The following is a 27,920-nucleotide window of genomic DNA, read 5'->3' as shown; positions in this document are numbered from 1 at the left end:
CTGGCCGAGGAGGTCGTGGTACCCGGATCTGTGGCATCTCACGGTCGGCCAACCGTGGGCACTACCAGACCGACCAGACTTGCTGTCTCAAGGGCCGTTTTTCCATCTGAATTCTGCGGCCCTCAACCTGACTGTGTGGCCATTGAGTCCTGGATCCTAGCGTCTTCAGGGTTATCTCAAGAAGTCATTGCCACTATGAGACAGGCTAGGAAACCAACGTCCGCCAAGATTTATCACAGGACGTGGAAAATTTTCCTGTCGTGGTGCTCTGCTCAGGGTTTTTCTCCCTGGCCATTTGCATTACCTACTTTTCTGTCCTTCCTTCAATCTGGACGGGAAAAGGGTTTGTCGCTCGGTTCCCTTAAGGGACAAGTTTCAGCGCTCTCTGTGTTTTTCCAGAAGCGCCTAGCTAGACTTCCACAGGTACGCACGTTCCTGCAGGGAGTTTGTCACATCGTTCCACCTTACAAGCGGCCGTTAGAACCCTGGGATCTAAACAGGGTGCTGATGGTTCTTCAGAAACCACCATTCGAGCCAATGAGAGATATTTCTCTCTCACGCCTTTCGCAGAAAGTGGTTTTTCTAGTAGCAGTCACTTCACTTCGGAGAGTGTCTGAGCTAGCAGCGTTGTCGTGCAAAGCCCCTTTTCTGGTTTTTCACCAGGACAAGGTGGTTCTACGTCCGGTTCCGGAGTTTCTCCCTAAGGTGGTATCCCCCTTTCATCTCAATCAGGAGATTTCCTTACCCTCTATTTATCCTCATCCAGTTCACCAATGTGAAAAGGATTTGCACTTGTTAGATCTGGTGAGAGCACTCAGACTCTACATTTCTCGTACGGCGCCCCTGCGCCGCTCGGATGCACTCTTTGTCCTTGTCGCTGGCCAGCGTAAAGGGTCACAGGCTTCCAAATCAACCCTGGCTCGGTGGATCAAGGAGCCAATTATCGAAGCTTACCGTTCGGCTGGGCTTCCGGTTCCCTCAGGGCTGAAGGCCCATTCTACCAGAGCCGTGGGAGCGTCCTGGGCTTTGAGGCACCAGGCTGCGGCTCAACAGGTGTGTCAGGCGGCTACCTGGTCGAGCCTGCACACTTTCACGAAGCACTATCAGGTGCATACCTATGCTGCGGCGGATGCCAGCCTAGGTGGACGAGTCCTTCAGGCGGCGGTTGCCCACCTGTAGGAAAGGGCCGTTTTACGGCTCTCTTACGAGGTATTATTTTACCCACCCAGGGACTGCTTTTGGACGTCCCAATTGTCTGGGTCTCCCAATAGAGCGAAAAAGAAGGGAATTTTGTTTACTTACCGTAAATTCCTTTTCTTCTAGCTCTAATTGGGAGACCCAGCACCCGCCCCTGTTTTTTTGTGTACACATGTTGTTCATGTTGAATGGTTTCAGTTCTCCGAGTTTCCTTCGGATTGAAGTTAAACCAGTTTATAATTATTTTTTCCTCCTTCTTGCTTTTGCACCAAAACTGAGCAGCCCGTGGGAGCACGGGGGGTGTATTGGCAGAAGGGGAGGGGCCTAACACTTTTAAGTGTAGTACTTTGTGCGGCCTCCGGAGGCATAGCCTATACACCCAATTGTCTGGGTCTCCCAATTAGAGCTAGAAGAAAAGGAATTTACGGTAAGTAAACAAAATTCCCTTCTTTTTTTTTTTTTTTTTTTGTTTTTCTTTTTATTTTACTAGGTCCCATAGGGGACTTTAAGGATCAGTAGTCTGATCACTCATTCCTTTAATTTAATTTCTCCCTATCAGAGCAGCATCGCTCAGACCGGGAGAAATGATAATCTCTTGTAACTAGCAGCTCTCGGCTGTTTCTTACTGGACCTAAGTCATGTGAGCACAGGAGTCATCACATGACCCTGTGATATCATGACAACCACCGGATCCACGTGATCACATCACATGACTTCCAGTATCTGCCTGTGAGTACGGATCTACCGCTATTGCCGATAATATGGCGCTGTCACATCTTGACAGTGCCATATAAAGGGGTTAACAGGCACAGGCGGATAGCAATTCTGCTCGTGCCTAGAAGACACGGGTCAGCTGTATAAATCAGCTGAGATATGCGCTGATTGCCGCAGGCTGCTTGCAGCATCCCACGCGGATTAACACTATGACCGCTAGGACGTAATATTACTGCCTGCGATCGTTAAGGGGTTAAAGTGGAATACTATTCGTAGCCTGCAGAATTCTCTCCCCAATTTTCATAGTGCTTAGAGGGAACAGCATGGCTTTCTGCCAGTTTATTGTTCACATGGAGAACTGGCAAAATTCATCAATCAAATCCTTTGCCAAAAGCAGTGTTCCCAAAAGTCCTTCATTACAGGACTTGTTCCCACCTTATCAGCATATGAGAAATTGCTAGTGTGTGCTTTTTCTGTGGTTGAATCATTGGTGCTGTCGTTTATATGTAGTTTGAAGTGCCTGCAAGGCTAATAAAGCTCAGATTTTTTTTTCCCCATTAATCTTAATCATTAAGCTAAGGCCACTGCAACATAACCAGCCTTCATTCTAGAAAACAGTGAGTGTGAAAAGTGCTTAGGCCCCCCCCCCCTATTTCTTACTATGTATGAACAGGTCTTGTGCCAATAACTAGAGTTTTATAAGAAATTAGGAAAAGAAAAATCTTTTTTTTTTTTTTTTTTTTGGCTATTTTCCTTTTTCATCCCGCGCAACTCAGATCCATGGTCTTAGCGACACATTCAGTCAAATGTAGCCGAGCTCAATATGTGAAATGAAAAAATACTTCTGACAATACGCATAATTTCGCTGCAAAAGGATTTCCTATTGTTTAGACTTGATCAGAGTTTATCAGCACTCACAGGCACAAGTGACCAGGCTGCCAACAACCGGTCCACATTTGCATTGTGATGTTGCTATAGACAAGATGACTAATTTCTTAGTCCATTTTTAAAAATTGTGCCCATAAAATTTGCTAATTGAACTGTCTTACAAGGGAATATGTGACCAGTTTTACTCTGACTAATGATGAACGCACATTAGGGTGCTAGGGTACTCTGCTGAGTATTGAGCGTGCTTTGCTGGGTCGCCCGTGAAACAAGAACACTAAGGCTATGTGCACACGCTGCGTTTTTTTTGACGCTGCGTTTTTGTGCATTTTTGGCTGCTAAAAACACACCTGCAGCAAAAAACCGCGGTAAACGCATGCGTTTTTACCGCGATTTGGTGCGTTTTTGGCTGCGTTTTTGATCTCTGCGTTTTTCCAAATCATTGCATGGGGGAAAAGCGCAGGAAAGAATTGACATGTCCAATTTTTTTTTTTTTTTTAAGCTCAAACGCAGCTTAAAAAAAAAAAGTTGTGTGCGGACAGCAAAAATGAAAACTCATAGACTTTGCTGGGGAAGCAAAGTCATTCAGTTTTGAGGCCAAAAACGCACTGTGTGAACTTACCCTAAGAGCTGCTTTTTTCACTGAATGATGAGAGCCGGCACCCCCGTGTGGGCCGTTTGTAGTGTCTGCATGGCTCTCCCTGGGGGTAAAAGCTTTTTTGCATGTAATGTGTTAAGTAAAAAAACAAACACACAAAACTCCCTCCCTCCGGAAATGCTCTGTATATGGCTGTGTATGGGCAGAGAGCTGAATTGCCAAATCAGTGACTTCCATTATACTCGTTACTCAAGTTGAGCCCTTTCAGAGTGTCTGACCTGCTCGGCTCCACTAAGGAGCACCCGAGCATTTTAGTGCTCACCCATCTCTAGTAGTGACCTTAGTTTAGGCCAAGATGCTTAATGGACCTCTTGCTGTAGTCCTGATAAAATGCTTATTTTTGCTGGAGCTCTGCTAGTCCTTTCTCTAAAGAGCTTAGGCTGGGTAATCCTCAGCACTATTAGGCAATGTGCGCACTGAAAAATGGACTATTAAGAAAAATCCGCACCCTCTGGCAGAATACCACACCCGCGGCAAAAAAAGTTAATACCCCACCCGCGGTTTTGCCGCGGGTTGGTCCCTGCAGTTTTTTTTTTTTTTACCATTTTATCTATGGCAAAAGCAGCAGGTACCAGCAGAAAAGAAGTGACATTCCCATTCTTTTTGCTGCATAAATTCTGCAGCAAAACCTGTAGGGGAAAAAATGCAGTGTGCTTACTTTTTTTTTTTTGACCATAGCTTTTGCTCGAGCATGACTGCAGAAAGGTTTATAAACATTTTCTGCAGCAAACCGTGGTAAATCTGCGGCAAAAACCAGTGTGCACATAAGGCCTTAAGCTCCAGCTAGAACCCTTCCACCTATATACAGCGTATAGATAGAAGGCTGTCAATCAGTGGGGCGGGAGAATTGCTAGCTTACCCACTATATTACAGATTGATTTTATTTATTTATTTTTTTGTTGTAAAGATCACAGCACCTAGTAAGGTCTATTTTTACTCTCTGTGATCACTGAATATCTTGTTGTGAAACTGCAATAAAATCTGCTTATAACACATGTGGATTCTTCTGCAGATTTGATGCAGAACTCACTATTTGCATTTCAAGAGGTGAAATCCAGTGAGAATCTGCACAAATTATTAACATGCTGCAGTATTAAAGGGAACATGTGACCAGGTTTTCGCCATATAAAGTACAGCCACCACCGGTCAGCTCTTATATACAGCATTCTAGAATACTCTATATATGACCCCAAGCCCCGACCTCTATAACCTAAAAAAAGACGTTTTATTAAATTCGCGTGCGGGGTGGTCCAGCTCAATGGGCGTCGCTGATCTTGATCTGGTGTCTCCTCTCTTCTTGTGATTGCCGTCCTCCTTCCCTGCTTCGTGTGGATGAAGAGGCCTACGTCATTCACAGTGTCCTCTATTGCACTCCTGAAAGTATTGTAGTTCGCATGGGTGGTCTTTGGTCTTTCCCCATGCATGTCCACTAAATTACTTTGGTCTACCTTTAGCAGAACCGAGACATGTTCCAGGAGCGTGATGTGGGGGAATGTGTGGATGATATATATAGATCGACTCATATACACGCATCAGGGAAGGAGAACAAACCTGGCTCACGACCAGCAACGTCACTCAGACCGGACGTCCCATAAGGGAGTAGAATAGGTCTTTTATTGTGTTATGCAAATTGGCTTTGGGATATACATACAACGTTCTAGAATACTGTATATAAGGGCTTACTGGTGATGGGCATACTTTCTATGCGGTTAACCTGGTAACAGGTGCCCTTTTAAAAACTTGCAGCACAGGTCAATTTCCAAACATCTGAGTGTGGATGAGGTTTTTTATTTTGAAGTTTCATTTACTTTTCTATTACTGTAGTATGCTGTAGATTTTCTAACTAACTTTACCAGACCTCCAGAAAGTCTTCAAGGCTCTTCACTTGTTTTCACTTGTCCTCCTCTTTATCACCTACTTGCAGGATAGGTGATAACTTGTTGGCTGTTGGGTCTATTAAGGCCCCTTTACACACTGAGACTTTCAGCGATCCCACCAGCGATCCCAACCTGGCCGGGATCCCTACAAAGTCTCTGGTGAGTCGCTGGTGAGCTGTCAAACAGGCAACCCTGGAAAACGACGCAACAGCGATGCGGACCTTCAGAACGACCTAGCTAGTCATTGGGGACATTGTAAAGCAGCTTTTTGAAAGGGAAGTCGCTAACGAAGTCTCTATTTACACACTGAGACTTTCTAGCGATCATGCTTCACAGCGGGAAACAAAGGACCAAAGAATGGTCTTGAGAGATGTGTAGTGATCAGCAACCTCACAGGAGGGGCCAGGTCGCTGATGTGTTTCACACACTGCAATGTCGCTGGGGAGGTCGCTATTACGTCACAAAACCGGTGACGTTACAGCAATGTCGTTTGCGATGTTGCAGTGTGTAAAGGGGCCTTTACTGCTGGGAACTGTGCTCATCTTCAGAATGGGGATTTATTTTTTATCTCCAAAGGGAACTTTAATCACACATACAAAATAGGGCAACCTGCTGGATGACTGACTGCTACTCCATTCTCTGGGACTGTCTGGAAAAGCTGAGCATATAGTGAATGAATGGACTGGTTGTCAGAATAGCACACTACTGCTGCTCCATACTAACAGAAATTAACCTGCCCCGTTCTGCCGATCTGTGTGCGTCTCAGCAGTCAGAACCCCATCGATCATCAAGTTATCACCTATTTTGTGGATAAGTGATAACATGTATTCACTAGACAGCCCCTTTTAAACATTTGGTGTCATAATTCCAAAAAAAAAGCTAACCACCTTTTACAGAGGGGCCTAACTGATCTTTTACTAGTTTTTATAGCCCCGATGCTTCATACATTCTAACATGTTCCATTACTCATTTACAACAATATGGGCTGCATGCGGTACACTGATGGTAGAAGTGCATTTGATGTTTATTAGACAAATTGTGACGACATTGGCTTTCCTGTGCTCGATAATGTAAAGAACCGATAAATTAGTGTCTTGACGGCTACAAAAATTAAATTGACAGTCATGTTCTGTTAATTTTCCTATATTTTATAGCCGAGGTGTGTGTGTGTGTGTGTGTGTGTGTGTGTGTGTGTATGTACCAGAGCTGTGTGTGTATAATACACACTGTAGAGGAATACAATAAATGTATTATCCTATTCTATCCCATTACATTAAAATTGGTGTTAATGACCCTCCACTTTACACCACTGGAAAGTGTTAGGAAAAGGATTTTTCCTATCTTTTGCGGTCTAAATCTAGTGTGCCTTATGATAAATAGCATGTTATAGTTGGGAAAATACTGTACTTTCAATTTTGTTTTCTTCGGCTTTCCATTCTCCATTTTCTTTTAAAGCTAAGGTAATGCTAAAACTGTCTCGATGATTACACTGTTGGCGCTAAGCTGTTAGGTCACAAGTCTGACAGTAAAGTGAAGAACACCACTGTGTGTCATATGGCAGCGAATAGAATGTTTAAAGCTGCGATGTGTGTGTGAACTCAGAAGGAATAAATCAGGAATGTGTTTTCTGAAAATATCTATATATATATATATATATATATATATATATATATATATATATATATATATATATATATATATATATATATATATATATATATATATATATATATATATATATATATTAATAAACCTAAACTTTAAATGTTCGCACTGGCCACTAGGATAATATTTCTTTATCGTTCCTATGGGAGACCCAGACAATGGGTGTTTAGATTCTGCCTCCGGAGGACACACAAAGTACTACACTTAAAAGTGTAGCTCCTCCCTCTGAGCTTATACACCCCCTGGAGAACCAGATCTAGCCAGTTTATCGCTTTGTGTTCAGGAGGCATACATCCACACATGCATTCTCATCTGATTTTTGATTTTTGGAAAGAGTTTGAAGAAAAGCGGGTCCAAGTCTGGACCCCCGGCATGTCCCTTCTCACCCCACTGTGTCGGCGGTGCTGTTAAGGTTGATTCCAAGGCTGGAGCCTTACATGCCGTGCTCCTTCACCATCCCTCCTGGGCTCTGGCTTGAAGTGGGAGCCAGCACGGTTCTCCATGCTTGCCAGGAGACCGGTCTCCATCTGCAGCCCTTCAGGATCCTGCTGGACCGGAGCACTCATCCCCAGGGACTTGGAACCCTGCGTCTCAGCAAGCTAAGTACCTGAGACGTTTATATATTGGGGGTCCCTGTACTTTATTGTTGTGGGAGTGTGCTGAGTGTGTTTTATGACATTTCCGGCGGGTTCTCTGGCTGTCGCCTGAGAACCGCGCTGATGGTGCCTGCGCGCCTGCCGCACCGCTCAAATTTAGGCCCCGGCTTCGCCGGAGGCCTAGTTTCGGTTTCACTGCCCTCGCATGTCATTCATGCAGAGGGACAGCGCAGCTCCGCCCAGCGGCCGTTCTGCACAGGGGAGGGACACTCCTCACTGAGTACATGTCTCCTCCCCTGTAGGTCTCTATGGCCCTCCAGATCCCGCTCCCAGAGTAAGTCCCGCCCCCTCTCTTCGGCGGCCATTTTCTCAGCGTTTTCCCTGCGATCAGCACTGGTCTGCAGCATCCCTGCTGAGGTGCTTGGGGGTCCGGGCTTCGGGATCTGGAGGGCACACAACACCGCTCCAGCGGTCTGGTAAACCACAACCTCTGGTTGTGGACCTCTGTATATACTCTCTGGGGGTCATTCTGGCAGAGCCCCCACTCCAGCAGCATGTCTCACACGAGGAGCAAGGCTCCAAAGCTGTATTCAGTATGCACTGCATGTAAGCTCCTACTGCCTGAACCGAGCACCTATCCACATTGTGATGCCTGCTCTAACCTGACGGTGCCTCAGCCTGGAGTCGCACCCCCAGTGGTCTCAGGCTGCTCCGGCTCCTGTGGCTGAACCCCCGGCTTGGGTAGAATCCTTATCTGAGTCTATCTCCCAATCTTTTGCCGACTCCATGGGACTTCTGTCCATGACTTTGCTGAACATGCATCAGCCCCCTTCACAGGGTGCCTCTGCTGCTAGGGGTCTCTCAGGACCGGAGCTCACAGAGGATTCATCATCTGGTTCCAGACCCCGTCCTTCTAAGAAGAGACGCAGGGCTCCCTCTCCTTCCTCGTCCCGCGGCTCTGTTTCAGAAGCTGACTCGCAGGACGAGGAGGATGCCTTTACAGGGGGCTCGGAGGCTAACTCCATGTGCCCCATTGATCTGTCCGAAAGTGACTCAGATGTTAGTGATTTGATTGCGTCCATTAATTCTGTACTGGATCTCAATCCGCCAGTATCAGAGGAACAACCCTCTCTGGCAGAAAAGCACCAGTTTACCTCGCCTAAGAGGGCAAAGAGTGTGTTCTTTAACCACTCCAGTTTTCAGGCCGCTGTGACCAAGCCTAGGGCCTGTCCTGACAAACGCTTCCCAAAGCGTGGTTCTGATGACCGTTTTCCCTTTCCACCTGAGGTGGTCAAGGAGTGGGCTCATTCACCAAAGGTAGACCCCCCGGTGTCTAGACTCAGCCCGGACCGTTGTATCAGTGGCTGATGGCACCTCTCAAGGATTCCACTGACCGCCAGGTTGACCTTCTGGCCAAATCTGTATATGAGGCGGCAGGGGCCTCGTTCTCCCCGACTTCTGCAGCAGTGTGGGCTCTCAAAGCCATCTCTGCTTCTCTGGAGGGGATGCATTCCCTCGCCAGGGAATCTATGCCCGAAATGGTTACCTTAACTTCCCAAGCTTCAGCTTTTTCATCCTATGCCATGTCTGCCATGCTGGAGGCTTCTCACCGCACTGCGGTGGCTTCGGCTAATTCCCTCGCTATCCGCAGGATCTTGTGGCTTCGAGAGTGGAAGGCAGATGCTTCTTCAAAGAAGTACCTTGCTGGACTCCCTTTTGCTGGGTCCCGGCTGTTCGGTGAACAGCTGGATGAAATTATTAAGGAAGCTACTGGCGGGAAGAGTACTTCCATGCCACAAACCAAAACCAGGAAACCTGTCCAGGGTAGGAATCAGTCGAGGTTTCGTTCCTTTTGTTCCTCCAACTGGTCGTCCTCTAAGGCCTCGGCCTCGTCCACTAACTCAGCCAAGGACCAAAAATCCAGCTGGCGCCCAAAAGCGCGTCCACAAAAGACAGCAGGAGGTGCTGCCGCCAAGGCAGCCTCCTCTTGACTATCTGTCCGCGCCAGCAACGTCCTTAGTCGGTGGCAGGCTCTCCCACTTTGGCGACGCGTGGTTTCAACACGTCTCCGATCAGTGGGTGCGGGATATCCTCTCCCACGGCTACAGGATAGAATTCTCTTCCAGCCCGCCAAACAGATTTTTTTCTGTCAACTCCCCCCTGCTCCAAGGCTGCCGCCTTCTCTCAGGCCGTGGCATCCTTGCAGGCCAACGGAGTAATTGTACCGGTTCCCGCCCGGGAACGGTTCAGAGGTTTCTACTCAAATCTCTTCCTAGTCCCCAAAAAGGACGGTTCCTTCCGGCCCATCCTGGATCTCAAGCTTCTCAACAAGCATGTTCAGGTGCGGCATTTTCGCATGGAGTCTCTGCGATCAGTCATTGCCTCAATGACCCAAGGGGATTTCCTGGCATCCATCGACATCAGAGATGCCTATCTGCATGTGCCAATTGCAGTTTCACACCAGCGTTGGCTACGTTTTGCAATCGGAGAGGAACATTTCCAATTCGTGGCTCTCCCCTTCGGGTTAGCCACGGCCCCTCGGGTATTCACCAAGGTCATGGCAGCAGTGGTTGCGGTTCTGCACCTCCAGGGGTTGGCAGTGATTCCTTACCTGGACGACCTTCTAGTCAAGGCTTCATCCAGCGCAGGCTGTCAGCGGAGTGTCTCGCTCACTCTCGCCACTCTAGCCCAATTCGGGTGGCTTGTCAATCTGCCCAAATCCACTCTGACTCTGACCCAGAGGCTCACGTACCTAGGGATGCAGTTCGAGACTCTGCCGGCACTTGTGAAGTTCCCCTTAATCAAACAGCAGTCCCTCCAACTGGCGGTGCGCTCTCTGCTGAGGCCCCGCCGTTATTCCATCAGGCACCTGATGCAGGTGCTGGGTCAGATGGTGGCGTCAATGGAGGCTGTTCCCTTTGCCCAGTTCCATCTGCGTCCACTGCAGCTGGACATTCTCCGCTGTTGGGACAATCGGCCTTCCTCCTTGCACAGGTTAGTGGCTCTGTCGCCACAGACCAGGAGCTCTCTTCAGTGGTGGCTTCGGCCCCTCTCTCTGTCTCAGGGGCGCTCCTTCCTGGCCCCGTCCTGGGTGATACTCACCACGGATGCCAGTCTATCCGGCTGGGGAGCGGTATGTCTCCACCACCGAGCGCAGGGCACTTGGACTCCGTCCGAGTCAGCCCTCTCGATCAATGTGCTGGAAACCAGAGCCGTGCTTCTGGCTCTCCTAGCTTTTCACCACCTTTTGGCGGGCAAGCACTTCCGAGTCCAGTCAGACAACGCGACAGCGGTTGCCTACATCAATCACCAAGGCGGGACACGCAGCCGCCTGGCAATGTTGGAGGTACAACGCATCCTTCAATGGGCGGAGGACTCCAAGTCCACCATATCCGCAGTCCACATCCCAGGCGTGGAAAACTGGGAGGCAGATTATCTCAGCCGTCAAACCGTGGACAGTGGCGAGTGGTCCCTGCATCCGGCAGTGTTTCAGTCAATCTGCCGCAAGTGGGGCACTCCGGACGTGGACCTAATGGCATCCCGTCACAACAACAAGGTTCTGGTTTTCGTGGCTTACTCCCACGATCCTCAGGCATTCGCCGCGGACGCTCTGGTTCAAGACTGGTCCCAGTTTCGTCTGTCCTACGTGTTTCCCCCTCTAGCTCTCTTGCCCAGAGTTCTGCGCAAGATCAGAATGGAGGGCCGTCGAGTCATCCTCATTGCTCCGGACTGGCCCAGGCGAGCTTGGTACCCAGACCTGCTCCATCTGTCCGTAGAGGTGCCGTGGCATCTTCCGGACCGTCCCGACCTTCTCTCACAAGGTCCGTTTTTCCGACAGAATTCTGCGGCTCTCAGATTGACGGCGTGGCTCTTGAGTCCTGGATCCTGACAGCTTCCGGCATTCCTCCTGAAGTCATCTCCACTATGACTCGGGCCCGTAAGTCTTCCTCTGCCTAGATCTAACACAGGACTTGGAAAATTTTCCTGTCCTGGTGTCGCTCTTCCGGCCATCCTCCTTGGCCTTTTTCCTTGCCGACCCTTCTGTCCTTTCTACAGTCCGGTCTGCAGCTAGGACTGTCCCTCAACTCTCTCAAGGGACAAGTCTCGGCTCTGTCAGTGCTGTTCCAGCGGCGTATCGCCCGGCTGGCTCAGGTCCGCACCTTCTTGCAGGGCGCGTCTCACATCATTCCGCCTTTCCGGCGGCCCTTGGATCCCTGGGACCTCAATTTGGTTCTCACGGTTTTGCAGAAACCCCCCTTTGAGCCTCTTAGGGAGGTTTCTTTGTTTCGTCTTTCACAGAAAGTGGTCTTTCTAGTGGCCATAACTTCCCTCAGGAGAGTCTCTGATTTGGCTGCGCTCTCTTCGGAGTCACCTTTTTTGGTTTTTCATCAAGACAAGGTGGTTCTCCGTCCGACTCCGGACTTTCTTCCTAAGGTGGTCTCTCCTTTCCACCTTAACCAGGACATTACCCTACCTTCCTTTTGTCCGGCTCCTGTTCATCGCTTTGAAAAAGCGTTGCATACTCTGGATCTGGTGCGTGCTCTCCGGATTTATGTGTCTCGCACCGCTGCTCTTAGGCGGTGCACCTCTCTTTTTGTGCTAACCACAGGTCGGCGTAAGGGCCTCTCTGCTTCTAAGCCGACCTTAGCCCGTTGGATTAGGTCGACCATTTCGGATGCCTACCAGTGTTCTCAGGTGCCTCCCCCGCCGGGGATCAAAGCACACTCGACCAGAGCCGTCGGTGCCTCTTGGGCTTTCAGGCACCAGGCTACGGCTCAGCAAGTCTGTCAGGCTGCCACTTGGACTAGCCTGCATACCTTTTCAAAGCACTACCAAGTGCATGCTCATGCTTCGGCAGATGCGAGCTTGGGCAGACGCATCCTTCAGGCGGCTGTCGCCCATTTGTGAAGTTAGGCTCCGCCTACTTCTTAGTTTTTCTGTTTATTCCCACCCATGGACTGCTTTGAGACGTCCCATTGTCTGGGTCTCCCATAGGAACGATAAAGAAAAAGAGAATTTTGTTTACTTACCGTAAAATTTTTTTCTTATAGTTCCGTATTGGGAGACCCAGCACCCTCCCTGTTGCCTGATGGCAATTTCTTGTTCCGCGTGTTATCACCGGCTGTTGTCGTGGACAGAGTCTCCGGTTGTTCCGGTTCTTGCTCTGTTTTTACTTGTGGCTATTCTCCTTCAGCTTTTGCACTAAACTGGCTAGATCTGGTTCTCCAGGGGGTGTATAAGCTCAGAGGGAGGAGCTAAACTTTTAAGTGTAGTACTTTGTGTGTCCTCCGGAGGCAGAAGCTAAACACCCATTGTCTGGGTCTCCCAATACGGAACTATAAGAAAAAGAATTTACGGTAAGTAAACAAAATTTTCTTTTTTTTTAATTCCGGTCCTTTCTAGCAGCTGCATAAACATTGTGTAAATGGGGTCCGAGCCTAATTCTACTAGTCATGGCCGAAAGTGTTGGCAACCTTAAATGTTTTTCCAGAAAATGTAGTATTTCTCCTAGAAATAGTTTGCAGTTACACATTTTTTTTTTCTTCTACACATGCTTATTTCCTTTTGTGTGTATTGGAACAACAAACCAAAAAAACAAAACAAAACAAAAAACAGAAAAAAAGGCAAACTGGACATAATTTAACACAAAACTAAAATGGGCCGGACAAAATTGATGGCATCTTTCCAAAATTATGTAAACTTTGTTTCAAGCATGTGATCTCATTCAAACTCACCTGTGTCAAGTAACAGGTGTGGGCAATATGAAAAATCACACCTGAAACCAGATAAAGGGAGAAGTTGACTGTTTTTGTCATTATGTTTCTGCATGTGTTTCACACTAAGCACGGAGAACAGAAAGAGGAGAAAAGAACTGTCTCAGCACTTGAGAATCCAAATTGTTGAAAAATATCAACAATCTCAAGGTTAGAATTCTATCTTCAGAGATCTTGATGCTGAGATGTTGCCATTCACAATTATCTGGACAGTGTATAAGCAGCCCCCATCAAGTCCCAAAGAAATTCAAGCTGTCCTGCAGGCTCAGGATGCATCAGTGTCAGCGCAAACTATCCGTCAACATTTGAATGAAATGAAAAGCTATGGCAGGAGACGCAGGAGGACCCCACTGCTGACAGACATCAAAAGCTAGACTGTAGTTTGGCAAAATGTACCTAAGCCAAAATCCTTATGGGAAAACATATTGTGGACAGATGAGACCAAGAGTTTTTTTTTTTTTTTTTTTGGAAAAGTACATCATTCTACGGTTTACCAAAAACAGAATGAGGCCTATAAAGAAAGGAACACAGTACCTATTGTGGAGGTTCAAAGATGTTTTGGGGTTGTTTTGCTGTCTCTGGCACTGGGAGCTTTGACTGAATGCAAGGCATCATGAAATCAGATGGTTACCAAAGTATTTTAGGTCGCAATGTAGTGCCCTGCGTCGGAAAGCTGGATTTGCGCTTAGGTTATGGGTCTTGACCCCAAACCTACTTCAAGAAGAACCCAGAAATGGGGAGTTCTGAAGCGACCAGAAATGAGTCTGGATCTAAATGCCATTGACCCCTGTGGAGAGATCTTAAAATTTCTTTTAGGAGAAGGTACCTTCAGATATGAGAGATCTGGAGCAGTTTGCAAAAGAGTGGTCCGAAATTCCATTTGAGAGGTGTAAGCAGCTTGTTGATTATAGGAAGCAAGCAGTTGTTCCAATACAAAGGAAATAAGCGTTTAATTGTAATTACTTCTTGAAGAAATTTTTTTTTTTTTGGGAACAATTTAAAGGGTGCCAACACTTTTGGCAATGACTGTTATCTGAGCATGCTGTAATCTGGTTTAATGTAACTGGAGAGGAAGAGGTCAGCTGTAACATCGCCCACTGATTGCCAGAACTTGTTTCATCTGTTATGTATGGATATGTTTACCTTTCATTGTTATCCTGTTTTTGACAATGAAACTGCTGAAAAGTCATCTGTACAGAATAGGGAGTGTGAATCTAGTATTTGGCCAGTATTTCGAGTAGCAAGTATGACCATTGCAAGAATTGATTTTTTTACCTGACGTAATAAAGCTGCTAGAATGGCACAGCCAGTCACCTGACCTGAATCCAATAGAGAATGTATGGAAGGAACTGAATTCATAGAAGGGATGAGCCTAGAATTTATGGGCTGCTTCCAGGTTAGTGGGCGTGAGCAGCTTGGTTGGTGGGTATGGCGGTTTCCCCCTGTCAACTACAATTATACGGGTGATGGGGGGGTTGATATATTGCATTCCTCCTGTTTGGTAGCTGTTCACATTCAGTTGCCTCACCCCTTTCCACAGGCAATGCTAATTAAGCACCATACTTGGATCTGGTCCGCCTTTATCAATGGTTGCTGTCTGGCACTGGGAGGGTCAGTTCTGATATAGTCCTGGTATGTGTAGAGCTTGCTCCTTATGCTGGGACCTGGGCTGGCCTCTATCCACAATTGCCTCTTTTGCAATATAGAAGCAGTTATATACAGGTTACAGGTATGTGTGCTCCATTATGGTTCTGCTTTTAACTTTATCTAGGAGGCCGCAAGGCACATGAAATACATGATATAGGTTAGGACTCCCCTATTTGAGATTTGCCGTGACGTTGGCAGGGGTGGCTCAAAGAATTGATCAATTATTTGCTAAAAATCTCTTTTTTTTATTATAGTACAGTTGGAATAAATCTGTGAATTTGCACTTTTTATATGATGCATGCCAATTTCACATAGTGCTGGCTCCTTTTTCTCGATATATCTTATCAGACAGATTTGCTTCTTTCTCTTCCTGGACTGATCCTTCAAAATTCTCATTTCCTCAGTAAAATCTGTCTTCAGGGAGCACAGATTTTTATATTACTGAGAGAGGAGATGGCAGTTGGTTGTTAGAAGGTTCTATGTTAGACCGGAGGGACAGGAGGAGCTGTGTGCAGAGCGCCTCCTCCCCCTCTCCCTTCCTTACGGAATAGAATCTTCTCAAAACCAACTGCCATCTGCAACCTGGTATTCTGTCACCACTTACAGGCAAAAGCAAGAAAAAAGGAGTTATAAGAAAACTGAATCCGATGTACATTGGCAATTTTCCAAAGTATGTTTTCTGGGCCAGTGTTATTTTTCAGGGGCTGAATGCTGAATACGATCGGTGTGTAATGTTTTTAAGAGTCTGCTCCTCTTAGTTTGAGGGCTTATCATATGTGTAACATACACTCTTCAGATTGTTCTCGGTTTGAGCAGTCATCATATGACAGATTGCAAAAATCCAACACAGATACGGCTAAGTAATTGGCATGCAGTTATGCAGTCCAGTGTAAGCAATGAAGGGACCTCAACACAGGCATGAACATCGTAGTCCATGTAATGGGGCTTCCTAAATGTATTATCCATCTACTCGTAAAGAATAGACGCTCAAACCTCTGACTTAAAACTGAGCTGTGTACAATAACCCCTAACATATATACATAGGTAAAGTAATCAATGGATATTCATGTAAAGAGCTCATCTACTATTGTTGCAGGGAATTGTCATTGGAACTGGAGAAAACTCGGAATTTGGAGAGGTATTCAAGATGATGCAGGCTGAGGAGGTGAGATATAATGTGCTCCAGATTGCAAGAACTGTGTATATTTTTTCATTTCAGTGATACAAGGGCTTTTTTTATTTTTATAATATATAAAGCAGCCGTTTTAGAAACCACACATTGTCTAACTTTTATTATTATTTATCGTGTGTGTAATTTGAGTTTGTAGAGATAAATATACAGTGCTTTAAAAAAGTAATTACCGGTAATTGATTTTCCAGAAGCGAGAGAGAGATGTTCGCTCACACTCTACTCTGAAAGTCCTTCACTGTGGCCACTGGGTTGAGAAAACCAGGGACCACTTGTGCCACCACTTCTTCTTTCCCCTGAGGGGTCTTCTAGCCAGGCAAGCCTCACATCAGCTTGCCACATATTTTCAATGAGATCTAGGTCTGGACTTTGACTGGGCCATTCAAACACATGACTGTACTTTGATCTAAAGCAGAAGTGGGGAACCATTTTTCTGCTGGGGGGCCATTTAAAAATTTCTACCAACCTTCAGGGGCTGCACAAAATTATCGGCTTGAAAATTACCCTAATATATTTGGTTTAAAATTTAACTCACCCCTATTGTGGTGGCAGGAGCTTGCTTCTCTTTGGTGCGACTGTGATGTTTGGTGACATTGATAATGTTGCTTCTCATTACTGCTTTTCCAGGTTTGTCTCAGTCTGGAGCAGTCAACAGATTGGTAAATCATATACATCACAGGAGGGGCTGGAGGGCTCGCATATATGCAGCGCAGCAGGGGCTGGAGTGCTTATATATTATATATATATATATTATATGTACAGCTGGGAGGCCGGTAAACCTGCTGCTCTTCTGTGGGACTGGGGCGCATCTCGCAAAAGCCAGCATGCTGAGGATGTAATGGTATGCTCACACAGTGAATGCTGCGTGCGCGTCCTCGCATCACACATTATGATTTAAAGGGCCGGCAGCTGACCGAGACCGCAGCTGCCACCCGAGCACTGCGGTCCCTGGGAATATGCCCAGGGGCCGCATAAAAAGTCATCATGGGCTGCAAACTGCCCGCGGGGTTCCCCACCCCTTATCTAAAGCATTCCATTCTTGCTTAAGGCTAGGTTCGCACACTGCGTCTTTTTGACGCTGCGTTTTTGGCCGCTAAAAACGCACCGTTTTGCTGCGTTTTTGATCTCTGCGTTTTGCTGCGTTTTTCAAATGCATTGCATGGGTGGAAAACGCAGAATAACGCAGGAAAGAACTGACATGTCCATTTTTTTTTTTTTAACTCAAAAACGCAGGTAAAAAAAACAGATGTGTGCGGACAGCAAAAATGAAAACTCATAGACTTTGCTGGGGAAGCAAAGTCCTGCAGTTTTGAGGCCAAAAACGCACCCGAAAAACGCACAAACGCCGCGAAAAACGCACTGTGCGCACATAGCCTTAGTATGTTTAGGGCCATTGTCCTGCTTGAAGATTAGCCTACACTCAAGTTTGTCTTTTGTTGCCTCTGATAGGATTTCCTCCAGGATTCATTCTGTAGTTAGCTCCATCTATCTTCCCATTTAACTCTGACTAGCTTCTCTGGCTCTGCTGAAAAAAGCATCCTGACAGTCTGATATTGCCACCACCATGTTTGATGATGGGATGGTGTTTTCAGGGTGATGTGCAGTTAGTTTTTCACCACACTTAGTGTTTTAATTTTAACCCAGAATCATTTACTTTAGGGTCATGTGACCAGAGCATCTTATTTCACATGCCAGCTGGGTCCCCTACATGGCTTTTTTGCAAAAGGCAAATGGGACTTCTTATTTTTTTGCTTTCAAAAATGTCTTTCTTCTTGCCACTTTTCCATGAAGATTTGTCGAGTATACGACTAATAGTTGTTCTCTGGATGATTTTCCATGGGCTTTTTGCCTGCTTCTCTCATTAGTGCTCTCATTAGTTCTCTCATCATTCTCTCATTAGTTCTCTCCTTGCTTGGGATGTCTGTTTAAGTGGACGGCCATGTTTTGGAATCATTATGGAATAACTGCAAACCTACCACTTTTGGATGATCTGTGAGATGTTCAGAATTTGGGCCATTTGTTTTTAATTTAATCCTTCTTTACTCTTCTCCACAACTTTTATCCCTGACATGTCTGGTGTGCTCTTTGTTTTCATGATGCTGTTCGATCCCTAAAGCTCTTAAATAAACCTCTGAGACACTAAGGGTACCTTCACACTTAGCGATGCAGCAGCGATCCGACCAGCGATCTGACCTGGTCAGGATCGCTGCTGCATCGCTACATGGTCGCTGGTGAGCTGTCAAACAGGCAGATCTCACCAGCGACCAGTGAACAGCCCCCAGCCAGCAGCGACGTGCAAGCGACGTTGCGCTTGCACGGAGCCGCCGTCTGGAAGCTGCGGAGACTGGTAACTAAGGTAAACATCGGGTATGGTTACCCGATGTTTACATTAGTTACCAGTGTGAGCAGGGAGCCGCGCACACTAAGCGCTGGCTCCTTGCTCTCCTAGCTACAGTACACATCGGGTTAATTAACCCGATGTGTAATGCAGCTACATGTGCAGAGAGCAGGGAGCTGCGCACACTGAGCGCTGGCTCCTTGCTCTCCTAGCTGCTGTACACATCGGGTTAATTAACCCGATGTGTACAGCAGCTACATGTGCAGAGAGCCGGAGCCGGCAGCACAGGCAGCGTGAGAGCTGCGGAGGCTGGTAACTAAGGTAAATATCGGGTAACCACCTTGGTTACCCGATGTTTATCTTGGATACAGCTTACCTCAGCTGTCAGACGCCGGCTCCTGCTCCCTGCTCGCTTCATTTGTCGCTCTCTTGCTGTCACACACAGCGATCTGTGTGTCACAGCAGGAGAGCGGCTTTGAAGAAAACGAACCAGGGCTGTGTGTAACGAGCAGCGATCTCACAGCAGGGGCCAGATCGCTGCTCAGTGTCACACACAGCGAGATCGCTAATGAGGTCACTGCTGCGTCACAAAAAGCGTGACTCAGCAGCGATCTCGGCAGCGAGCTCGCTGTGTGTGAAGCACCCCTAACAGAACAGCTGTAGTTACACTGAGCATAAAGTACACATTGGTGGACTATATTTTCCAGTTAACCTCTGCTAACAATTACGCAGGATTTTATTTGGGTGTATCAAACTGCAGGTGACAGAATACAAATGCATATCACAACATTCAGATTCATATTTTACATACTGTATGCTTGCTACTTTGTATTGGTATATCACATAAAACCAATAAAATACATTTTTGTGGGTGTAATTTTGAAAAAATGGAAAAGCTCATAGGGCATAAGTACTTTTTCAAAGCACTGTACATCTATATAACATAATGTATTGTATACATAATGGAGTCTGTCAGCACAAATGACTGTTGAAACCAAATAAAGGTGGTCAGTGCAGCCCTTGGTGTGGCCAAATTGACAGACTCCATTTAGTAACTATGGCCCCCTCCATTATTAAACACTTTGGGCCCTATTCATCAAGGCCGCCACTTATTGAGTCGATCAAGAATGACGTGGCGTGCGCCTCGCCACAAATCTTTCTCCTGTCCCTTCTAAGATTTGTAGCGTAGCAAGCGCCTCTGCTTTAACAAGTGGGGTTTGCCATGCCCTGTCACGTCCCCGACCCGTCACATCTCTGCCCACTTTGTCAGAGCTGGGCGAAAAAAGCGAAAATGCCAAAATTCACAACATTTTTACACAACCTGATGTTGCTCAAAATATGTCATGACTTTCACAGCATTTCACACTAGCATTGTGGCAAAGCCTTGGAGAATGGGGCCTTTGTGCTTAGATATGTAGATTTTATTCCATCTCCTTAGAGCTGGATATTGTGAGGAACCACAAGTTGCATGTCCTTACGTTACCAGATGGCATTTTCCACATGCCAGCTGTACCCACAGGTCATGACGGATTTTCTGCTTCAATCTGTTGAGCTGTAAAACTGATTTACAAATCTTTCTTTTTTTTTTTTCTCTAGGCGCCTAAAACCCCGCTTCAGAAGAGCATGGATATATTGGGAAAGCAGCTCTCCTTGTACTCTTTTGGGATCATAGGTGAGCAAATCGTCCAGCTTGGAGTGTTTATTGACTGCGATTCACTGTTACCGTCAGCTATCACAGCAGAAATTGATCTCTTGTTTGTGGATGTCGGGAGGTATTTTTGGCTTTGTGTTCTTGGCTGCTTTTCATGTTCCTGTACTGAATGCTCAGACATCACTGAATTAAAAGAGAATCTTTATCAAACCTGCATATTTCCTAGGAAATTAACATACTAATGTAGCTGCGGCTTCTCCTTCATCTTCATGTTCTGAATTTTGCTTTTTACTATAAAATCTGTTTTTTTTTTTTCCTAAATCTACTCTGGTGTCTATGATGCTAATGAGGCGATGTGCTGTCTTTACATATTGTTTATGTAGGTATCATCATGCTGGTTGGCTGGTTACAAGGGAAGCATATACTTGATATGTTTACTATTGGTGTAAGGTGAGTTAGACATTGTAAAAGTGCTTTTAAATGTGTATTATAACGGCAAGACTTAGAACCTTAATGGTTCTTTGGATCACCAAAGGATCTTTTGCCCAAATAAGTTGGCTAGGTCTAGTGCCCTGATTTCAGTGCTATTGTGAATGCGGCCTGTATATGTAGATAAAGATCGAAAAAAAAGAAAATAATTACCATTTAAAGGGAAACTGTCACAAGAAAAAAAACAAAACAGCTTAAACCTACAATTATGGGGTTAATCTGCAGGTTAATAACATATTGAATCTGCTCAGCGCTGACACTTAGAGCCCCGCTGCCAGGAGGAAATTTAACTTTATTCCTTCTGATGGTATAGACCCATTTTCATTCATTGCTCGGTGTATTGTGAGCAGCACCTGTAACACCCCTGTAACTGACAGCTGGCATAGCATTAGAACCTGCTGTTAGTCAGTGTCGGGGACGTGGTTACATCTGATGCTTAGTATACACTGAACTGTGACTGAGGCCTGTTTAGTACGTCAGTGAAAAACAGATGTTTTTCCCTGACATGTTAGGCTAGTTTCACATATCCGACTTTTCGCCGGTTTGGCGGATGCGGCGCACGTCAGTACAGTATGATACAGAACAGTGGCAGCGCCGTAACTTCCGGGTCACATGCTCCAGTCACATGACAGTATGTGACCGGCGCTTGTTGAACTGCCAGTGTACTATATACACTGTACTGGTGTGCGCCGCATCCGCCAAACCGGCAAAAATCCCAAACCGGCAAAAATCCGGATGTGTGAAACTGGCCTTAAAAAAACGCATATGTCCCTCCTTGTGCCGTGATTCATGGCACACGTGTGGTCTCCATGTGCTATCAGTGATAGCACATGGAGATAAGGTATTCCAAACTCACCTGTCCATACTCCTGCTGTCTGTTTTGCTGAATCTTCAGCTCTCCTGTGTCCGGCCGCTGCGGTCTCCCCTCTGCAGCTATTTCCGGGTCGGCTGTTTAGTGCATAACTGCATATTCATGACCATAATTAGCCAGGCTGGAAGCAGACAGCAGCGACAGAAGACGGATGGGTTTAAAAAGCTTTTTATTTTAAATGTACGTGTTGTCACACGGACCACACAGTGGTCTGTTTTGTGAATCAGTGATGCCAGAAAAAAAACTGTCATGTCCCCGTGCAGAAATCATGGACATGTCTGCACACCGCACAGATGCACGGTCAGTGAAAAATAACTGATGTATGCACAGCCTATTGATTGTAATGGGTCTACGTATTTCCATAATTCTGATATGTATAAAAACTGTCACATACGCACCAGAATCACTGACGTGTGAAAGAGGCCTGAACCTGGGCCTACGCTGCCGGGAGCAATAATGTTCATCTTCTCCTGGCAACAGGACCCTAAATGCTGGCACCAGGCAGGTTCAAAACTCTGTTAACCTGCAGATTATCCCTATATCTGTAGGTTAATAGCGTCTTACATGACAGGTTCCATTTAAAGTGGTTGTCCACTACTTTGACATTGATGGCCTATCTTTAGGATAGGTCATCAATGTCTGATTGGCCGGGGTCCAACACGCCGCACCCCTGTCGATCAGCTGATCTCTGTCCCGGCAGCGGGCGGCCGGGAATGTTCAGTTCCGGCGCTTCTCAGTCTTCTGATCGCGGCAGCAGCCAGGTACTGCACATCCGTCTCCCATTCTAATCAATAGGAGGAGGATGTGCATCACCTGGCCGCTATCAGAAGACTGAGTAGCTCCGGAACTGAGCATTTCCGGACGCTTTTTGACACTGAATGGACCAAGAACAGCTGATCGGGGATGTGGCGTGTCGGACCCCGACCGATCAGACATTGCCTATTCTCAGGATGGGTCAACAATCTGTGTCAAAATATTGAACAACCCCTTTAAATAACTGATATATTTAAATGTGATTTTATAATTTTTTAGGGCATAATGGAATTCTATATGATCCTTATATTGAGATACATTATTTGTTTTTCTTTCCCAAAAAAAAAAGAAAAATATATATAATATAATATAATTTTTTAGATGTTTTTAACTAGAAATATATGTCTGAAATGTTCTGTGTTTTGTATGTGTAATATAAATATATATGTTACACATACCGAATCCAGAAGCTTTCAGACTGCTTATGCCTTTCTATATAAATTCTTTGGTAAAGTTACTGTATACAGTGGTGTGAAAAGTGTTTGCCCCCTTCCTGATTTCTTATTCTTTTGCATGTTTGGTGACCTGAAATATTTAACTGTGACAAATTTAAATATTAGACAAAGATAATACAAGTAAACACAAACTGCAGTTTATAAATGAAGGTGATTATCATTGAAGGAAAAAGAAATCCAAACCTACAGGGCCCTGTGTGAAATAGTGATTGCCTGCTAAACCTAATAACTGTTTGGGCCATCCTTAGCAGTAACAACTGCAATCAAGTGTTTTCAATAACTGGCAATTAGACTTTTACAACACTCTTGAGGAATTTTGACCCACTCATCTTTGCAGAATTCTTGTAATTCAGCCCCAATGGTGGGTTTTTGAACATGAACCACCTTTTTAAGGTCATGCCACAGCATCTCAATCAGATTAAGGTCAGGACTTTGACTAGGCCACTCCAAAGTCATAATTTTGCTTTTCTTAAGCCATTCAGAGGTGGACTTGGTGTGTTTTGGATCATTGTTCTGCTGCATATCCCAAGTGCACTTCAGCTTCAGGTCACGAACAGTTGTCCAGACATTCTCCTTCAGGATTTTTTGGTAGACAGCAGAATTCATGGTTCCATTTACCACAACAACTCATCCAGGTCCTGAAGCAGCAAAATGGCCCCAGACCATCACATTACCACCACCATATTTTGCTGTTGGTATCATATTTCTTTTCTGAAATGCTGTTACTTCTACACCAGATGAATGGGAAATACACTTTCAAAAATGTTCACTGTTTGCCTCGTCAGTCCACAGAGTATATTCCCAAAAGTCTTGGGGATCATCAAAATGTTTTCTGGCAAAACTGGGATGAGCTTTTTGGTTTTGCTCAGCAATAATTTTGTTTTGGAACTCTGCCATACAGGCCATTTTTGTCCAGTCACTTTCTTATTGTGGAGTCATAAACACTGACCTTAACAAAGGCAAGTGAGGCCTACAGTTCTTTGGATGTTGTTGTGGGCTTTTTTTGGCCTCTTTAATGAGTCGTTGCTGCACTCTTTGGGGTAATTTTGGTCGGCTTGCCTCTCCCGGGAAGGTTCACCACTGTTCCATGTTTTTGACATTTGTGGATAATGGCTCACTGTGGTTTGCTTGAGTCCCAGAGTGTTAGATATGGCTTTCTAATGTTTTCCAGACTGATAGATCTCAATTACTTTGTATCTCATTTGTTCTTGAATTTCTTTGGATCCGTAGCATGTCTAACATTTGAGGATGTTTTGGTCTACTTCACTTTGTCAGGCAAGTCCTATTTAAGTGATTTTCTTGATTGAGAAAAGGTGTGGCAGTAATCTGGCCTGGGTGTGGCTAAGGAAATTAAACTCCGCTTCCCAAAGATGTGATAAAGCACAGTTAATTTATTTTTTAAGGGTGGGGGGTTGCAATCACTTTTTCACACAGGGCTCTGTAGGTTTGGATGTATTATTCCCTTAATAATAAAGTCCTTCATTTATAAGCTGTATTTTGTGTTTACTTATGTTATCTTTGTCTTTAAATTTGTTGGGTGACCTGAAACATGTGTGACAAACAAACATGCTAAAGAATAAAGCTGGTGTCACACTAAGCGACAGCGACAACGACGTCGCTGTTACGTCACCATTTTCGGTGACGTAACAGCGACCTTGTAAGTCGCTGTTATGATCGCTGCTTAGCTGTCAAACACAGCAGAAGCAGCGATCATAACGTCGCTGTGCTACATGTGCAGAGAGCAGGGAGCCGCGCTTAGCGCTGGCTCCTTGCTCTCCTAGGTACAGTACACATCGGGTTAATTAACCCGATGTGTGCTGCAGCTACATGTCACAGTGCAGAGAGCAAGGAGCCGCGCGCACTGCTTAGCGCTGGCTCCTTGCTCTCCTTGCTACAGTATACATCGGGTTAATTACCCGATGCATACTGCAGCCACATGTCACAGTGCAGAGAGCAAGGAGCCGCGCACACTGCTTAGCGCTGGCTCCTTGCTCTCCTAGCTACAGTATGCATAGGGTTAATTACCCGATGCATACTGCAGCCACATGTCACAGTGCAGGAGCCGGCACTGGCAGCAAGAGCGGAGGCCGGTAACCAGCGTAAACATCGGGTAACCAGGGAAAGGTCTTCCCTTGGTTACCCGATGTTTACGCTGGTTACAGCTTACCGCAGCTGCCAGTGCCGGCTCCTGATCGCTTCATTTCGTCGCTCTCTCGCTGTCACACACAGCGATGTGTGTGTCACAGCGGGAGTGTGACGACCAAAAAATGAAGCTGGACATTCAGCAACGACCGGCGACCTCACAGCAGGGGCCAGGTCGTTGCTGGATGTCACACACAGCGACAGCGACGGGACGTCGCTGCAACGTCACAGAAAATGGTGACGTAGCAGCGACGTCGTTGTCGTCGTCGTTATGTGTGACACCAGCTTTACTCAGGAAGGGGCAAACAGTTTTTCACTCCACTGTAAACCATTATGTTCGACCGCTCTCTTGAATGCATTTAAGCCATCGCATGCTGAAGCAAGGCATTCAGTCATAGCATCTTACATTACATGTTTAATTTGCAGCTTGGCAGTGGCGGCTATCCCTGAAGGTCTTCCTATAGTTGTAACAGTAACACTGGCACTTGGCGTTATGCGAATGGTGAAGAAAAGAGCCATTGTAAAGAAACTACCCATTGTGGAAACCCTCGGTATGAATCTCAAATTTAATTACATAAAATTTTCTGTGTCATGCAAAATCAGGACTAAGGCTGTGTGCACACAGTGTTTTTTGTTTCTTGTTTTTATACAGTTTTGTCACAAATCTGCATGTCTATTCTTCTCCCAGCAAAATCAATGAGAATTCTGAAGTTCTATGCACACATTGCTTATTTTTTCCTTGCAGATTTGAAGCAGAAAATAATCTGCAGTATGTCAGTTCTTGGTGCGTTTTTCAGCCCTTCCACCCATTGACTTCATTATGAAAAATGCATGACAAAAAAAATACCAAAACACACACATTTTTTTAATGCATTTTTCTACCAGAAAGTGCAGATTTGATGCAGAAAGTTTCTGCTCCAAATACTCAGCACTGCGCATAGCCTAATAGTAAGAGAACAAACTATGCAGTAACACTAGAGATATAGATATATACAGTTAAAACCAGAGGTTTACATCTAAAAAGACTGATCTGCGTATTTTCTCACTACCTGACATCAGAATAAACCTTTCCCGTTTTAGCTCAATTAGAATTATCAAAATTATATTTGCCAAATGCCAGAATAAAGAGCGAGATTGCTTTTGTTACTTTCTGCAAAGTCAAAAGTTTACATACTTACACGAAGTGTACTATGCCTTTTAAACAATATGGGACAGCCCATATGATGTCATGTCATCTGAGTTAGAGCCACTCCTGTGGATGTATTTTAATGCACACCTTAAACACACTGCTTCTTTGTGTAACATCATGGGAAAGTCCAAAGAAATCATCCAAGCTCTGAGAATTGTGGACTTGCACAAATCTGGTTCATCCTTGGGTGCAATTTCCAGATATCTGAAGGTGCCTCGTTCATCTGTACAAACAAATGTAATTGCGTATAATTAAGATGGAAATTTTCAGCCCACGTTGATGCATTACTCGTTTCACTGTGGATAAAGACACAATCTTACCAGCTTCCTCCAGAATCTTCGCAAGGTCTTTTGCTTTTGTTCTTTGGTTGATATGCACATGTCTGACCAAAGCACATTCATCTCTGGTACACAGAACCCGTCTCCTTCCTGGGTGGTATGATGGCTGGACAGTCCCATCTTGTTTGTACTTGTGTATAATTGTGTGTACAAATGAACGAGTCATCTTCAAGTATCTGGAAAGTCAATACTTTGTAGGAACATCTTTCCTTAAACCATAAAAATACTGTCAGTGCTTCGATGGAATGATTTAGATCAAAGCATATTCATGTGTGTAAATGGCCCAGTCACAGTGCAGACCTAACTGCCATTGAGAGTCTGTGTGACAATACTTGAGAATTGCTGATCACTGACGCTTTCCATTCAATTTCATTGCATTACAGCTACTTTACACAGAAGAATGTCAGCCTTTAGAAGTGCAAAGCTGATAGACATATGCAAAAGTAACTGTAACCTAAAAAGTAACTGCACCTAAAGGTGATCCTACAAAGTATTGACTCAGGGGGCTGAATACAAATGCACGTCAGTATTTTCACATTTAAATATTTAGAAAATCATGTATTATTTCCTTTACACTTCACAAATACTTGCTTCGTTGTGTTGGTATATCACATAAAATCTGAATAAAACACATTTAAGTTGGTGGGTGTAACGTGAAAAAATGTGGAACTTTGCTGAGATGACTTTTTCAAGGCACTGTGTGTTTGTGTTTATAGATGGATATTATTACACACACATATGTGGCTTTTCACTTGCTACCATTAATCAACTAGTAAAAATGATAAATGTTTCAAAACTGAGAAACTTATTGAATACAACTTACAAGGCTGATAAAAAAAATTCTTTAGTTGGATTGCATGTTCTTCTCCAGTTTGAAATGTTCGATGTTTTTACATGTCGGTTAATTATATCGTAAAGATCCTGACTTCTTAATATCCTGCAGAGCGTTATTGCAGTATTTGGAGTATTGCTCCTATGTAAGCAGCAGGAATCCCAAGTAAAAGTGTATGACTGTGCGTCAGAGAATTCTACCTGCCAAATGCCTTTAGGATTGTATACTGATTCTGTGTACTCAAAATTGTACTGCATGTTTTCAGTTAGGAAGTTCCTGCGGGGGGGTCTGAAAATGTGAGCACTTTGGCACATTGTTAGAAAACAGAGGCTTGATGGTGCATAAGAACAGAAGTCATTGACTTCATGTAAACCAGTCTGGGTATAATGGCCTCTATAATAGCTTATATCCTCTAGAGCCCTGTAATTATGCCATTGTGCTACTGAGCCTATTTTGATGCCCAAAATGCAGTTCTTTTTTTCTTTCTGAAGCAGATGAAGCCAAAAGTAATTCCGCAAGAAAGTTTAGAAGTGTCTAAAAAGGTCTAGTTAAAAAATGTTATAATATCCGTGAAATCTGCTTCATTCTCCACTTTGATTC

General features: G+C 45.2%; 1 protein-coding gene across 1 annotated transcript in view; it reads left to right on the top strand.

Annotated features, from left to right (window-relative positions):
• Positions 1-27,920, top strand: part of ATP2C1 (ATPase secretory pathway Ca2+ transporting 1) — a 183,836-nt gene that overhangs the window by 97,414 nt on the left and 58,502 nt on the right. The window contains exons 9-12 of the mRNA XM_075316144.1: positions 16,110-16,178; positions 20,137-20,212; positions 20,575-20,641; positions 25,388-25,512. Coding sequence (XP_075172259.1) covers positions 16,110-16,178; positions 20,137-20,212; positions 20,575-20,641; positions 25,388-25,512 — 337 coding nt within the window. The remainder of the gene's footprint in view (positions 1-16,109; positions 16,179-20,136; positions 20,213-20,574; positions 20,642-25,387; positions 25,513-27,920) is intronic.

Source organism: Anomaloglossus baeobatrachus, chromosome 6 (assembly GCF_048569485.1).
Source record: "Anomaloglossus baeobatrachus isolate aAnoBae1 chromosome 6, aAnoBae1.hap1, whole genome shotgun sequence".
Taxonomy (NCBI): Eukaryota; Metazoa; Chordata; class Amphibia; order Anura; family Aromobatidae; genus Anomaloglossus; species Anomaloglossus baeobatrachus.
The sequence above is the reverse complement of the archived record's forward strand: the minus strand, read 5'-3'. Positions and strand labels throughout refer to the sequence as shown.